Source organism: Phoenix dactylifera, chromosome 2 (assembly GCF_051530095.1).
Source record: "Phoenix dactylifera cultivar Ajwa chromosome 2, Ajwa_hap1_PhDact_Kaust_v1.1, whole genome shotgun sequence".
Classification (NCBI taxonomy): Eukaryota; Viridiplantae; Streptophyta; class Magnoliopsida; order Arecales; family Arecaceae; genus Phoenix; species Phoenix dactylifera.
The window spans coordinates 19,853,702-19,868,081 of record NC_143191.1 but is presented as its reverse complement, the minus strand read 5'-3'; the positions used below and the strand labels follow the sequence as shown (position 1 = coordinate 19,868,081).

Sequence of the window (14,380 nt, the reverse complement as noted above, 5' to 3'; positions counted from 1 at the left end):
CACTACCAGACAGAATAAAACCTATGGGGTCACACACATTAGAGGTATTGACTGATCCGATGGTTGGATTGTGATTTGGAATCACAATAGATTATGATTATCAATTTGATTGATAATTGGTTTAACCCACTAAGAGTTAGTAAGTTGAAGAAGGAATAATTGCAATTGGATTGCAATTTGATTGAATCAATTGGACTTAATTAAGTTGGGCTTGATCTTATTAGATAAGGTTCAAGAGTCCTACTTGGAGTAGAACTTCTAGTATCCTAATTAGATTAGGACTGAAAATTATAAGAGTCCTACTTGGAGTAAGGCTCCTAGAGTTCTAATTAGACTAGGACTGAATTTTAGGAGTCCTACTTGGAGTACGACTTTTAGAGTCCTAATTGATTCTTGATCTAATGGATAAGAATTAAGAGTCCTTATTGGATAAGGACTCTTTGTGTTCAAATAATCCAAATCCTCCTTGGAGGAGGATTCACACCCAAAAGAAGAGGTACGCACGCCCCTACTTAATTTGATTTTCTTGGGGCATGCATGAGATAGAGATCAAGGGGGCTAGGGCTATTGGGGAGAGATCTGGACCGTAGAAAACAAAGAGAAAAAGGAAGAGGGGGCCGGCGGCCTTGCACTCTTTTTTTTTGGTTGCTCACGGTTGAACCTCCTTCTCCCAATCCTTTTGGGCGTGCGGCCTCCCTTCCCTCCTCTAGCGTGTGGCCTCTTCTTCGCTCTTCAACCTTCTTCTTCCTCTCAAAGTAATCAAACAGTTGATTGAAAGAGAGAGTATTTCAGCAATCAAAAGCAATCTCTGCAAGGAAGCTAGCACTTTGGTGAGATCTAGATGCTTGGATCGGTTCTCTTCCTCGTGTGCATACCCATAGAGGCCAGACACGTGTACAGCTTCAAGTGAGCCTTTCAAGATAACCACGATACTCAAATTGCGGTGAATATCTATCCGCACAAAGTGAAGATATGATCTTTCCCCTCTAAAGTTTTAATCTTAATCTATCTACGAACGGTTTGTAAATACGTTCATGAGATGAACGAATCGTACATGCATCTTCTGCTATGGTTTTAATTTTCTGCGGCATGCATAGTTTTCCAACAGTGGTATCAGAGCCATGGTTATATAGATTAAGATTTAGATGAAGATTAAAGATTAAAACCATGTTAGATCTGAATATTTAAAGATTATGTTTGCTGATTTTTTCTGCATGCAGATTTTTTAGCTTGCTGATTTTTCTGCATGCTGATTTTTTAACTTGCTGATTTTTGCATCTTGATGATTCTATTGCTGCGTTGATGAGACTATGAGTTATTAGAATCATGTCTTGCATAATCAGCAGACCAGATGATGGCATAATTAATTAAATATTCAGGTCTTCATATTGATTAATGCATGAGATGCATGTGGTGATGATCATGGATGGATCCCTTTGCGTTGAAATGTTCTGCGATATTCTATGATGTTATGTGATGACATGTAATTCAGTAATTCAGATGTCTACGTGCATCTTATATTGATGTATTTAGAGACCTGCGAGTCTCATTAAAAAGGGAACGTAACTATTGTTTTAATTAGCATAGTTTTATGGGTTGTAATCTGTGATGTGTTTGCACGTCAATGGTTGATCGATGCATACTTCCACAAGCATAATTTGCACGGATAAGGATGAGCAGTTGATTGGCGATAGATCAAGGAGTTGATCGTGATTGGATCAATGATGCTCAAGATCGAATCAAGAGTTGAAGACGATCTAACCAATTGATGTGCATGTGCTTGTACTATAACCCTCGTCCTAGATCCATGATCATCACCAGTTACTGTTTATGTTTATGTTTATGTTTAGCGGATAAATCATTATTTGTATGAGATGTAAATAATTAAAATGATAAAAGAGAGCTGCTAACGTCTTTCCGATGTTGACTTGTCTCGACTGGTCATAGTGGTCAGTTGCATCGGGGGCAGGACCACCTTATTAGCATGAGATGTTGCGGGGTAAAGATGGGGTTGGACCCAATAACTGTTAGGTGAGAGACCCAATGACGGCTTTACTTCTACGATTATACGGTGGGTCCGACTTAACTAAGGAATGGGGCCAATAACTGTTAGGTGAGGCCTTCATGACTTAGAGACTGGATATCGCTGCAACTTGCTTGAGAAGCATTGTAAAATAGTTGTACACTCATCATTTTATGTGTCGCTAATAACTGTTAGGTGAGGTGGCATGTAAATCGATGGATTCGCAATACCCACTTGAAATCCTAGTCATGAAGGGTTTCCTTTTCTCTACCTGAGGAGTGTGAAAGATTCGAGAAAATAGTGGGAGGTGTATTTGTTTTAAAAGACCCTAAAAATAAGTAAAGATCAAGTACAAAATTATAAGAGTCCTAATTGATACTTGGAGTAGGACTCCTAGAGTTCTAATTAGATTAGGACTGAAAATTATAAGAGTCCTAATTGATTCTTGATCTAATATATAAGAATTAAGAGTTCTTATTGGATAAGGACTCTTTGTGTTCAATTAATCCAAATCCTCCTTGGCGGAGGATTCACGCCCAAAAGAAGAGGGTAGCATGCCCCTACTTATTTTGATTTTCTTAGGGTGTGCGTGAGATAGAGATCAAAGGGGCTAGGGCTATTGGGGAGAGATCTGGACCGTAGGACAAAGAGAAAAAGGAAGAGAGGGCCGGCGGCCTTGCTCTCTTTTTTTGTTTGGTTGCTCACGGCCGAACCTCCTTCTCCCAATCCTTTTGGGCATGCAGCCTCCCTTCCCTCCTCTAGGGCGTAGCTTCTTCTTCCGTCTTCAACCTTCTTCTTGATCTCAAAGCAATCAAAGAGTTGATTGAAAGAGAGAGGATTTCAGCCATCAAAAGCAATCTCTACAAGAGAGCTAGCACCCCAATGAGATCTAGATACTTGGATCGGTTCTCTTCCTCGTGTGGATACCCGTAAAGGTTAGACACGTGTACGGCTTCAAGCGAGCCTTTTAAGATAACCATGATCATCATATTGCGGTGAACATCTACCCGCATAAAGTAAAGATATGATCTTTTTCCTCTAAAGTTTTTATCTTAATCTATCTACGAACAATTTGTAAATACGTTCATGAGATGAACGAACCGTGCATGCGTCTTCCACTGTGGTTTTAATTTTCTGCGGCATGCACTTGTTTTCCAACAGTAATATCAGAGCCTTGGTTATGTAGATTAAGATTAAGATTAAAGATTAAAACCATATTAGACCTGAATATTTAAAGATTATGCTTGCTGATTTTTTCTGAATGCAGATTTTTTAGCTTGCTGATTTTTCTGCATACTGATTTTTTAACTTGCTGATTTTTGCATATTGATGATTCTATTGCTGCGTTGATGAGATTACGAGCTATTAGAATCATGTGTTGCATAATCAGTAGATTAGATGATGGCGTAATTAATTAAATATTCAGATCTGCATATTGATTAATACATGAGATGCATGTGGTGATGATTATGGATGGATCCCTTTGTGGAGCCGTGCCACTACCAACTTATCAGTCTTTGCACCACCCTGTATAAGGCCAAGACTGAGATATTAATAGCCAAATTGAAGTGTATCTTACTGAGGCTCATTAGCCCTGAGCAGGGTGCCTTTGTCTGGGGACGGAGCATCTCTGAGGGGTTAAGCTAGATATGGAGAGGGTCTATGACAAGATGCCCCATGTCGGAGGAGCCTTATAGAGATTAAGCTAGATATGGAGAGGGCCTATGACAGGATGAGCTGGAACTTCTTACAGTACTCACTTGCCAGATTTGGCTTCCATGTGGATTGGATTGGTTGGGTCATGGGGTGTGTTCGGTCTCCCTCCTTCGCTATTCTGATCCATGGCTTGCCCACACATTTGTTTGAGTCATCTGTTGGACTGCGGCAGGGGTATCCTTTGTCACCATTGCTCTTCATCTTGTGCTCGAACGCGCTTTCCATAGGTTTGTGGCATGCAGCGGAGTCTCGGGTATTGGAGGCGTACAGCCGGGGTCAGCGACCACTCAGGTATCACACTTACTTTTTGCTGATGATTGTTTGCTTTTGGTGCGAGCTATAAGATCGGCTGCAAGGGTTATACGGAGAATTGTGGGGGAGTATTGTGCAGCTTTAGGCCAACGGGTAAACCTAGTCAAGTCGATGATCAGCTTCAGCCCCAAAATCAAGGCGCAGGTGAAGGCATTTATTAGGAAGATATTGGGGGTGGGGGAGCAGGAGGGGTCCATGAGGTACTTGGGCATCCCTATCACGGGTCGTCGGCTTCAAAGGGGGGATTGTGCGGATGTGGAGCTCAGTATCAGGCGCAGCAGACTAGAGGGGTGGCAGTCCGGAGCTTTGTCGTTGATGGGCAGGGTTATCTTAGTGCGATCGGTTCTTAATTCCATACCTATCTATCTATTGTCAAATACCATAGTGCTGATTTCCCTACTAAGGTCGTTGGAGCAGCTGTTTGAAAATTTTATTTGGGGCAGCTAGGGAGAGCGAAGAGGTATACCCCTGATGGCATGGGAGGTTGTGTGCTAGTCGGTATGTCAGGGCGATCTGGGGATCCAGTCCTTGGTGATGAGGCAGGAGGTTCTCGCAATGCGACTTGCAACTAGATTTTTACTGGAGCCCGATTGTTTATAGAGTGCCCTATTGAGGGCCAAGTATAGAGTTTACATGGCGACCAGAGAATTCCAGGCTAGTCGGCGGTGCTCCTTTATTTGGAAGGAGATTTGCTCCTATGAGCCGATGGTGTGGGCTGCGGTTTGGTGAGCGGTGGGTGATGGGCGCTCGATAGATGCCCTGGAGGACAGCTGGGTATTAGAGGAGGCACTGTGCCATATACCGACTTTCTACGTTCTATTGAGGCTAAAGGGCCATCAAGTGAGCGATCTGATTGTCCTGGGCCGGAGCAGGTGGGACGAGCCACTGATTTGGGAGATCTTTGGGGTGCAGCTGACTGAGCTGATCTTGGCTACTCCGCTTCCCATAGTGGAGGTGACGGACAGGTTGGTTTAGGCGGCTACAGGCAGATCCAGGGTATGCATCACGGATATTCAGGGGATGATGGGAGGCAAGGTTGCTAGGCGATGGATGGTACCATCCCCGACTTTGTCAAGTAGTATCAGAGCGAAGATCACCATGAGTACCAGAAGTGGCCGCCCTTGCAATAACGAGCGGCAACGTGCTGAGGAGATGGCTGAACTTTTCAAATAGATGGATGCCATTAATCAAAAGTTGGAAGCCGTTTGGGAGTGCATCTTTCCTGAGACAAACAACTTTAAAGATGTCCATGGTGCCCATGAACACCCAAAAAATTCAGAAGCGCCACAAGGAGGAGATCCTGATGTCGAGATCCATTCTCCTAGGGGTCTTCCACCCCAACGCCACCCAAGGGATCGCCGAGTACCACCTCCAATCAATCCTCGCATGGGTATTAATTTTGGAAACCCATATTGGCAGCAACATTAGCAAGAATGCGACAAGTTCGACGATGCATTTAAATGGATATGTGTTGATGTTTTAATTACAGCGGAAGCATGGATCCAAGAGCCTTTCAAAGTTGGCTGATGTCACTCGAAAATTACTTCAAGTGGTACAACATGACTAGCGAACGAAAGGTTCAATTCGTGAAGATGAAGTTGAAGGGACAATTGTGTGTTTGGTGGCACAGCGTCGAGAAAAAGCTTCATCGCCTTCATCAGCCTCCCATCACCGATTGGAAAGAGATGAAGCTTCGATTGAAGGAGAAGTTTCTTCCCCTTGACTATGAAGAGACCCTATTCGAAGATCTTCTGAAGCATCACCAAGAGAGTTCATCCGCAGAGGACTACATCGCCCGATTTCATGAACTGACGATTCACAGCAATGTAACAAAGATAGAGCGGCAAGCCTTGGCTCGGTCCCGATCTGGGCTGAGGGACGACATCCAAAGAGAGTTGGTGATGTCTCGTATCTTTAGTTTGGAGGAGGCATATCAACTCGCTCTTCGCTTGGAGGCACAGTTGCGACAACGGTGCTCTACCAATTCATCAGTTGGGCGACGACCTCCAGAACGCAGTGCCAAAGGTACTTCTTTCCCTCAAGGTAACCCGCCTTTTTGATACATCTGCAAATAGGGGTCCAAATATGGAGCGAGGAGCAGCAAGGTCCAGCAAAAAGAAAAGGGACCTATGGCACACAGAGGGAGCTAATTCGAGTGCTACAAGTGCGGTGGACGAGGGCACTTTGCCGTCGTTTTTCCTACCAGAGACCAGCAATTCACGTTGGTGTGTAAAGTGTGGGCACAGGTGTGCCGCATCTAAAGCAAGAAATGCAAAAAATTGCAATTGAAATAGTGCAGGGGTCGACTCATGCAGATCTGGGGTCGACCCTTGAAGAGCTGGGGCCGATTCATGCTGTTAAAGGGTCAACCCCAAGCCTGCGCCAGATTTAGGTAGAGACGGAATTTGGTCTTTTACCTACTTGAGACTCAGGTAATTTAGGTCTTGAGGGGGCTAATCATTATTGGGCTAGGTTTAGGCTCAACGGGAGAGAGAGCATACAAGTCATGGGTGTACATGGGCTTGGGTTGAGTGCTTTCTCATGTGGTTTAGTCTAAAAAAGTTTTTGGGTTTGAGTCATAATTGACCATGTATATATACACTCACGTATTTTGTATATGTGGTAAAAATAAAATCAGATGATACTCCTTTCTTCCTTAAAAAACTCTATTCTCTTTCTCTCCTCTTCCTCTCATGCACATAAACTGCCATCTCTAAGAATCCTAGGGCACGCAGCCATCAGAGTAGAATAGCCTATTTATGCTTGGCCCTTGTTCTCCTCCACTATCAAAGAACCAGTGATCCATGTCTCTAGCAGCCAAGGGAACGCCCCAGGTGTTGTGGTTTGAGGCGGTTCATCTTTCCACGATTGGGATCAGAGCATTTCTATCCCCCTACAATTGGTATCAGAGCCATTGGTTGCTGATTTGGTGGAGAAAAGATCAAAATCTGCGGGTAAGATTTCAAAACAGAATTTCTGCATTGTTTGATTTTTGTTTTGTGGTATGGCATCTAGCAATCTAAAGGCAGACTTTAAGAAGTTTGATGGCAAAGAAAACTTCACCCTATGCAGCAAAGGGTGAAGGATTTGCTGGTACAACAAAGGATCTATAAGATCTTGGTAAGAAAAAGACCGAAAAAGATCAGCATTGAAGATTGGGAGGAGTTAGAGGAGATATCCTTTAGCACCATTATGATGTGCTTGGCTGATCAAGTTCTACTTGAGATTTGCACAGAGACCATGGCCAAAAGGCTATGGGAGAGGTTAGAGGAAGAGGAGGAAAGCAACGAAGAAGAGGCACCTGCGGTAGAGCTAGAAGGCTCAGATCTGCCTGTTTGCATTATTCGCAGGATCCTTACGGGTAGCAAACAAGAGGAGGACGTGGAAGAAGATTGGAGACGCACCAATATCTTCCACATCCATGTCAAGCACAACAACAAGGCCATGAACCTCATCATCGACAATGGGAGCGGCATGAACGTTGTCTCCAATAATTTGTTGAAAGTGATGAAGCTGAAATTAGAACCGCATCCCAAACCTTATCGAGTAAGTTGGATCGATGACACTCTATTCTCGTCAAGCAAAGATGCGTAGTTAGTTTTCACTAGGCAAGGACTTCCATGATTGATGTAGGAGCATGAGCCCAAGCTTGGAGCGTGCGTGGAGATTGAGTCCCCTCCTTAGGTGAGCACCAAATTACATTGGGTTCACAAAGTTCCAGCACCTAACTATGCTGGGTCCAAGATTTCCAGCACCGAATTACATTGGGTCCAAGAGTTTCAGTACCGAATTACATTGGGTCCAAGAGTTCCAGCATCGAATTACATTAGGTCCAAGAAGTTTCAACGTCAATTACATTGAGTCCATGTAACGTTGGAGAAGTCCTAGCTTATTTAGAGTCCAAAAGTCCTAATTTATTTGGAATCCAAGATTTCTGCTATATTTGGAGTCCAAGAGTCCTAGTTTATTTGGAGTCCATGAGTTCTAATTTGTTTGGAGCTTGCTTATTGAGTCCATGTATCATTTGAAAGAGTCCTAGTTGATTTGGACTCTTAGTCCATGTGTCTTTAAAGAGTCCTAGTATTTGAAAGTCTTAGTTGGTTTAGTTGTTTTTGTCAGTTAATTTCGTCAGTCGATTTCGTTAGTTGATTTCGTCAAATAATTGATTTGATTTTAAAAAGTCCATGTTTTGTTGGAGTCCTAAAATTTTGGTTGTAAGGGTCCTTATTTTTTCAACCTCTTACTCTATATGAAGGAAAGGTTGAAGAATAAAATTCCAAGAGATAGATTGATTTGTGTTTAGAAAAAAAAAAATTAAGAGTGATTCTCTTTTTTCTTAGAGTGCGACGCTCCATCCTCTTTTCTTGGTGAGATGCCAAGCTTTGAAAGAAGTTGGTGAAGGCGAGACTTTAGACTAAAAATTCAGAACTTAATCTAACATTGGACACACCAATGTTGGACCGAAACTTTTTAATTCAAGACTCCTAATTAACTTGGACTCTTTAATTGACGCATGACTAAGAGTCCAAATTAGCTAGGACTCTTTTACAAGACTCGTGGACTCAATGTGACTCGACTCATGGACTCGTTACAACTTGACTCATGCACACGCTGCATCATGGCTGCTGGAACTCTTGAAACTCAATATGGTTTCGTGCTCACCCAAGGAGGGGACATAATCTCCACGCACGCCCTATGCTTGGGCTCATGCTCCTGCATCAAAGAGGTTAGAAATAAGGACTCTTACAACCAGAATTTTAGGACTCAACGAAACATGGACTCTTTTATATCAAATCAATCATTTGATGAAATCAACTACCGAAATCCACTAAACCAACTAAGACTCTCAAATAACTTGGACTCTTTAAAGACACGTGGACTAAGAGTCCAAATTAGCTAGAACTTTTTCAAACGATGCATAGACTCAATAAACAAAACTTCAAATAATCTAGGACTCTTTCTAACTTTGGATTGAAAATTCTGGATTCAATGCAACATTGGATACGCCAAATATTGGACCCAAACTCCTTAACTCAAGACTCCTAATCAACTAGGACTTCCAAAACAACTAAGACTCTTTAAGACTCATGCACAAGCTGCATCATAGTTGCCATCTGTGAAGTCCCCAAACGTGAACTTGACGTGCCACATGGAGAGTCCTTTGAAGTGAATAGGTCCCCGCATTGGCTCCCCTTGGACTGATGGTTGACACCATTGGAAATCCCAAAATACTGTGAAACAAATCTGCTGGTTGGCACCCTTTGGAGAGTCCTTCTGCGATTAGAATTCTTCCTAATGGTTGGCGCCCTCAAAGAGTCCCAAACCGAGTGGAATTCTGCTGCTAATGGGTGCCCTTTAGAGTGCCCTAAATGGCATGTAATCATGCTGCTGCACTGGCCTCTGAATGGCGCACATGTAGAGCCCCAGCTAGGGTGGAATTAGGCTAATGTGTGGTGCGCTTCATGAAATCTAAATGGTGATCGCTGATCGCTTGAATAATCCTCGTTGGACTGGAACTCTTGGACCCAATATGTTTTGGCACTAGAACTTATGGACCCAATGTGTTTTGTGCACGCCCAAGCAAGGACCCAAACTCCATGCGCATCTTTGATAACTTGGGCTCCTGCTCCTGCATCACTGAGCACCTGTAATGTTAATCTTTTGTGTTTCACAATAAATCCTGAAACAAAAAGGTTTGGAACAACCTTTATTAGTACTCACAATTCAAATGAATTTATGAAAATGTGGAAATCAAATATAAATAAAGAAATACAACTATGTACAAATATGGATATAGAAAGTCTATGAAAAGAATTACTTATCAAGTTATTTTGATGCTAAACTATTGATATTCTTGGAAGGCATGCTTAATATACTGATTCTAATTATAAAAAGTCAACACCAAGAAAATATAATTGCAAACAAAAAAGACAATGTAAAACACTAAAAAAATCACAAAAGTTTGAAAACCTAAGTATTAAAAATTAAAATTTTGGGCTTTGTTACATAACTAAAAAATATCATCTACACTATCATCTTCTGTTTCATTATCTTCCATGTGCTCCTCTTCTATCTCTAGCGTAACCTCCTGTCCTTCACCATGATCTGCTACTTCATTTGTAATCCAATTTGAATTAAATGCATCTTCAAACTTTTGCTCATTTACTTGCTCTCATCTTCAACATAGAATACCTTTTTGGCTTGTGACGCCAACATGAAAGGGTCATCAATCAAATTGTTATCTATGCATGACAAATGGGAGAAATTCACAAGTGTGTATTCAAAGTTATCTTTCTTGCAACCCCGTTGATATCTGTTATTCTCAAAGGATTGATTTTGATGATAACAAAACATTTGAGAGTTCTTAACATGTTTGGAATTGGACTAGTGAAGGAAATAATAAGAATGCAGGAAAGCTAAGTGAAGCGCCATTTCCCAAGAAGTTGGCCCTTACACATACAAAGGAAGCTTCACAAGCGAGAAGCTGTCTCCACCTCAAGTAGAACCATCTCACAAAATAGAAGGAAAATGCTGAGTAGGCAAGAGACATCTCCAACTTGACTAGGTCAAATGGAGGATAGAGAGTAGCATGGGTCTTGAAGTCTCATCCTTCAAGAACTTTCGTTGCCATTAAACTACCATTCAAAGTAGTTGGATATGAATTGAGAGTGGAGTGTTGAGTTACGATGGAAATGATGTAGTGCTGGGCTATGGTGGAAATGTAGCATTAGGCTGTGGTAGAAATATAACACTATGTTATGGTAAGGGTATAGCACTAGGCTATGGTAAGGATGTAGTGCTCAGCTATGATTGAAAACTAAGTTACACTTACTCCTAGCATAAATGATGACACAGAATGGAGGTGGGATATTTGCTCTGATATCAATTGACGCAGAATGGGAGTGGGGTTTATGTTAGAAGTATGCTCTAGAAGCCAATGTGGCTGACGCATATTTGTAATTTGGGGGCACAAATTTGTAATTTGACTCTTATCAATAAATAAGATTGGGCAACTTGTTTTTTATTTATGTTTGTGTATGTCCATGAATCGTCCAAGAAATTAATAGATAATGACACATATTCTCAAGAAGTTGAGAATTTGAGGTACGTGTCATTAGAGATTAATTTCTAAATGCTCCTGATCGATAGATTCATCACGAGGGACGGTGATCGATCTGCTAAGATTAGTGCACAGATCACTTAGTCAGATGGACGAGTCTCGAGTCCGTGGTGTAGAGACACTGGAGTGATTGTGCAAGTACTTGTTAGAGAACAAGATACTGAGCGTGACCAAAGAAAGTAGTCATATGGATGTCATCCACTCGTCAGTGACTACTTATGCTGCAGTTGTATAACTGGTCCTTTGACCTACGATGCCTCAGCTATTCACTGTGAGGTTGCTGTAGTTTGACGAGCATGTGAACTTGGGCCCTAGCCATTCGGGTCCTTATAGTGCGGATTGGCTGCAGTAGGTTCATTTTGGAATAGAGTTGCATCTAGATGGGATCTATCGACCTTGATAGATTAGGAGTGATCCTATGTGATTTATGAGACTGAGTTCGATAAATTTCTGACCAGGTATTTTGAAAAAAGAGTTCCATATCTCGAACTGGAAGTCGAATAAATTTGACATATGACGGACGATGGGGTTTGATAACATATCCATAACCTCCATCACGTCGGGATCCATGATAAAGGGACTGTATCATACGCTAACTGCATCTAGAGATTCATACATTCTATTTTGCTGGGTTGCCACCACATACTGTTAGGTATCACTAGTGGATTGTGAGACTTGAAGGCATTCATTCACTTGATGATCAGTGAATCTTGAGAGTAGAATTGAAATTGGTTCAGTCCACTGAAAGAAGTTTTTCAGTGATATTGAGAGAGATCTCAATATGTCTCGCTACCAGATAGAATAGAACCTACGGGGTCACACACATAGAGAATTTAATTAGTCAGACTATCATAATTGTGATTTAGAATCACAATTAAAGTCAATTATCAATGTGATTGGTGATTGAATTAACCCACTAAGCGTTAGTGAGTTAATGGAAGAAGAATTAAGTGGAATTGATTGCAATTGGATTGCAATTGGGCTGATTTAATGAGCCAAATAAAATTGGATTTGACCCAAATTGATTTAGGCTCATGAGTGGATCAATTGGATTAAACCAGGATTTGTGCAGATTTTAAAGTCCACATGTCGTCGTAGGATGAATATGATTTTTGTCGTGTTCATACTATGCAGACTTTAAAGTCCACATGGCATCGTTGGATGCAAGCTCCCAATTAATTATTCTAATGTGATTAGGAGTTAGCCTAAGTCCTAATTTGATTAGGAATTAGGCTTATCTAGGAAATTGGTCAAGACCTAATGTGATTAGGACTTGACCATGGCGCCATAAATGGGTTCAAGCCTAATTGGATTAGGCTCTAATCTCTAGATCCAATGACACTTGTCATGCATTGATTTGATGGCACCTTAGGCACATGGATTGGACACTTGGCATTAATCCAAGGGTGGATTATTTTGAGAAGTTTGTCTCCTACTTCTGATAGACTTTGGAAAAAAGCCCTAAACCCAATCTTTTTAAAGGACCCATGGAGGCGTATGAGGTATAGAATTCTCCTCTTCTTCCCTCCACTTCTCCTCCCTCTTCCCTTCTTCCTTTCCCACGGCAGCAAGAGTGTGGAGTGATTGATTATACCTCTATTTGATTTCGATGAGCTCAAAGCATTTGAGTATATTTCATGTTGTACTAATGAATTCAATCTAGTGTTTCAGGCGAATATATGTGAATTTATCTTTAAGAGCATCGAGCCTTGGTTCAAAGTCATTTGGCTAAGTGTTGAGCTCAATTAAGCCAAAGTCTGAAGTTCGAGTCGACTCCGGAAGATTGCGAGTCGACTCTAAGTGTTTCAGAGGTTCTGGCACAAGCTCGAGTCGACTCCGGTACACTACGAGTCGACTCCGACTGAGAACAGACAGAAGGACAAAAAGATGAATTTTAGACCCTATCACCAAGTCGACTCCGAAGATTTCGAGTCGACTCCGATGCTTGCCGAGTCGACTCCCGACGGTTCCGAGTCGACTCCAAGGAGTAACAGACAGAAAGACAGAGAAGTATTTGAAAGTTATTTCTAGGTTCTTCGGTGTTTAGCATGCTGAATTTTTTTTTTTTTTTGAAAACCATGGCTGAACCTGATCGGGTTGCCTACGTACCTCTTCACAAGGGAAATCAAGCCACACGTAGTTCTTTTAAAGTTTCAAAAATACAGCGAAAAAATGAATCAAACAATTTAATTCATGCATGCTTACAAGATCAAATCTAGAAATCAGCACATTAAGAACACATAGGATTATGCCGGAAACGTTTAAACAGTTATACTAAAACTTTTATGCATGATTAACTATCAGATCTGAAACTTAAGAACTCTATTCCAATTAATCTCTGAATATCCATCGAATGGATTCTGGAGATATCTCCGTGAGGAGCCCCAAAAGAGGGTAAAACCTCGGGAAATCGGACCTAGACCTTGACACCATAATAAATGATTAATGCTAGATTAATACCTTTTATGATGGATGAAAGTTGTGAATCTGATTCTTGACTTCGCAGCCACGCACACGAATGGCCTCTACGAGAAGTACACGCGAAGTCCTGAAGGATCTTCTTCCGCAACAGTGCTAGCAGCTGCAGAACACTTGAAAGCTGAAATCTGCCCGCCGGGATTCAATCAACTCTTGATCAATCGTCTTGAAGCAGATAGAGATGAGGTTTGTAAGGAAAGTAGAGGACTCAGATCTGATCTTGAATCTTCTAGATATTCACCCTGAAAGCCCTATCTAAAATGGAGAAGAAGAGGAGGAGGAGGCGGGTGAGGAAGAAGGCTGCAATGGATGTGTTTTCGGTGCCCATGTTTGACCCCTTTTAATGGCCTCTGAATTTTCATTCAAAATTCGAAATTTATTTTCAGAAAACCTCCTTTAGTTGGCACATGCAAAGAAATAGGAACAACCCAAATCAGATCTCAACCAAATCTGATTTAAATTCAAATTTTAAACACATGTGCAAGAGGGGAGGAATTTGAAATCCATGCAGCAGAATTTTCCTACCTCTTGTCGCATATATTTCATTTGAATTTCGAATTTAAATGATTCAGAGGTTCACACGCCAGCTAGAGAAGTTATTTGATGTATGAAATCATTTAATATATTGCTTAATGTTTGAATTCAAATTCAAACAACAAATAATGTCGCCATGTGTCAAGCAATGGGTCCATGCGCCATGCAATAATTTTGGTTTATTTAAAATTCATAAA

At 41.5% G+C, this 14,380-nt stretch overlaps 1 protein-coding gene across 12 annotated transcripts in view; it reads left to right on the top strand.

The window, feature by feature from the left end:
* Positions 1 to 14,004, top strand: part of LOC103695484 (putative peptide/nitrate transporter At3g43790) — a 66,092-nt gene extending 52,088 nt beyond the window's left edge. For 4 of the 12 annotated variants that reach the window (XM_088715535.2, XM_088715534.2, XM_088715541.2 and 1 more), the window contains one exon: positions 13,678 to 14,000. In XM_088715535.2, the coding sequence (XP_088571661.2) occupies positions 13,678 to 13,895 (218 nt within the window). In that variant the 3' untranslated portion in view covers positions 13,896 to 14,000. Of the gene's footprint in view, positions 1 to 1,379; positions 1,485 to 13,677 lie in introns of those variants that run through there. The other 8 variants (XM_088715540.2, XM_088715539.2, XM_088715557.2 and 5 more) reach the window with 5 other exon arrangements.
* The last annotated feature ends 376 nt before the right edge of the window (positions 14,005 to 14,380 follow it).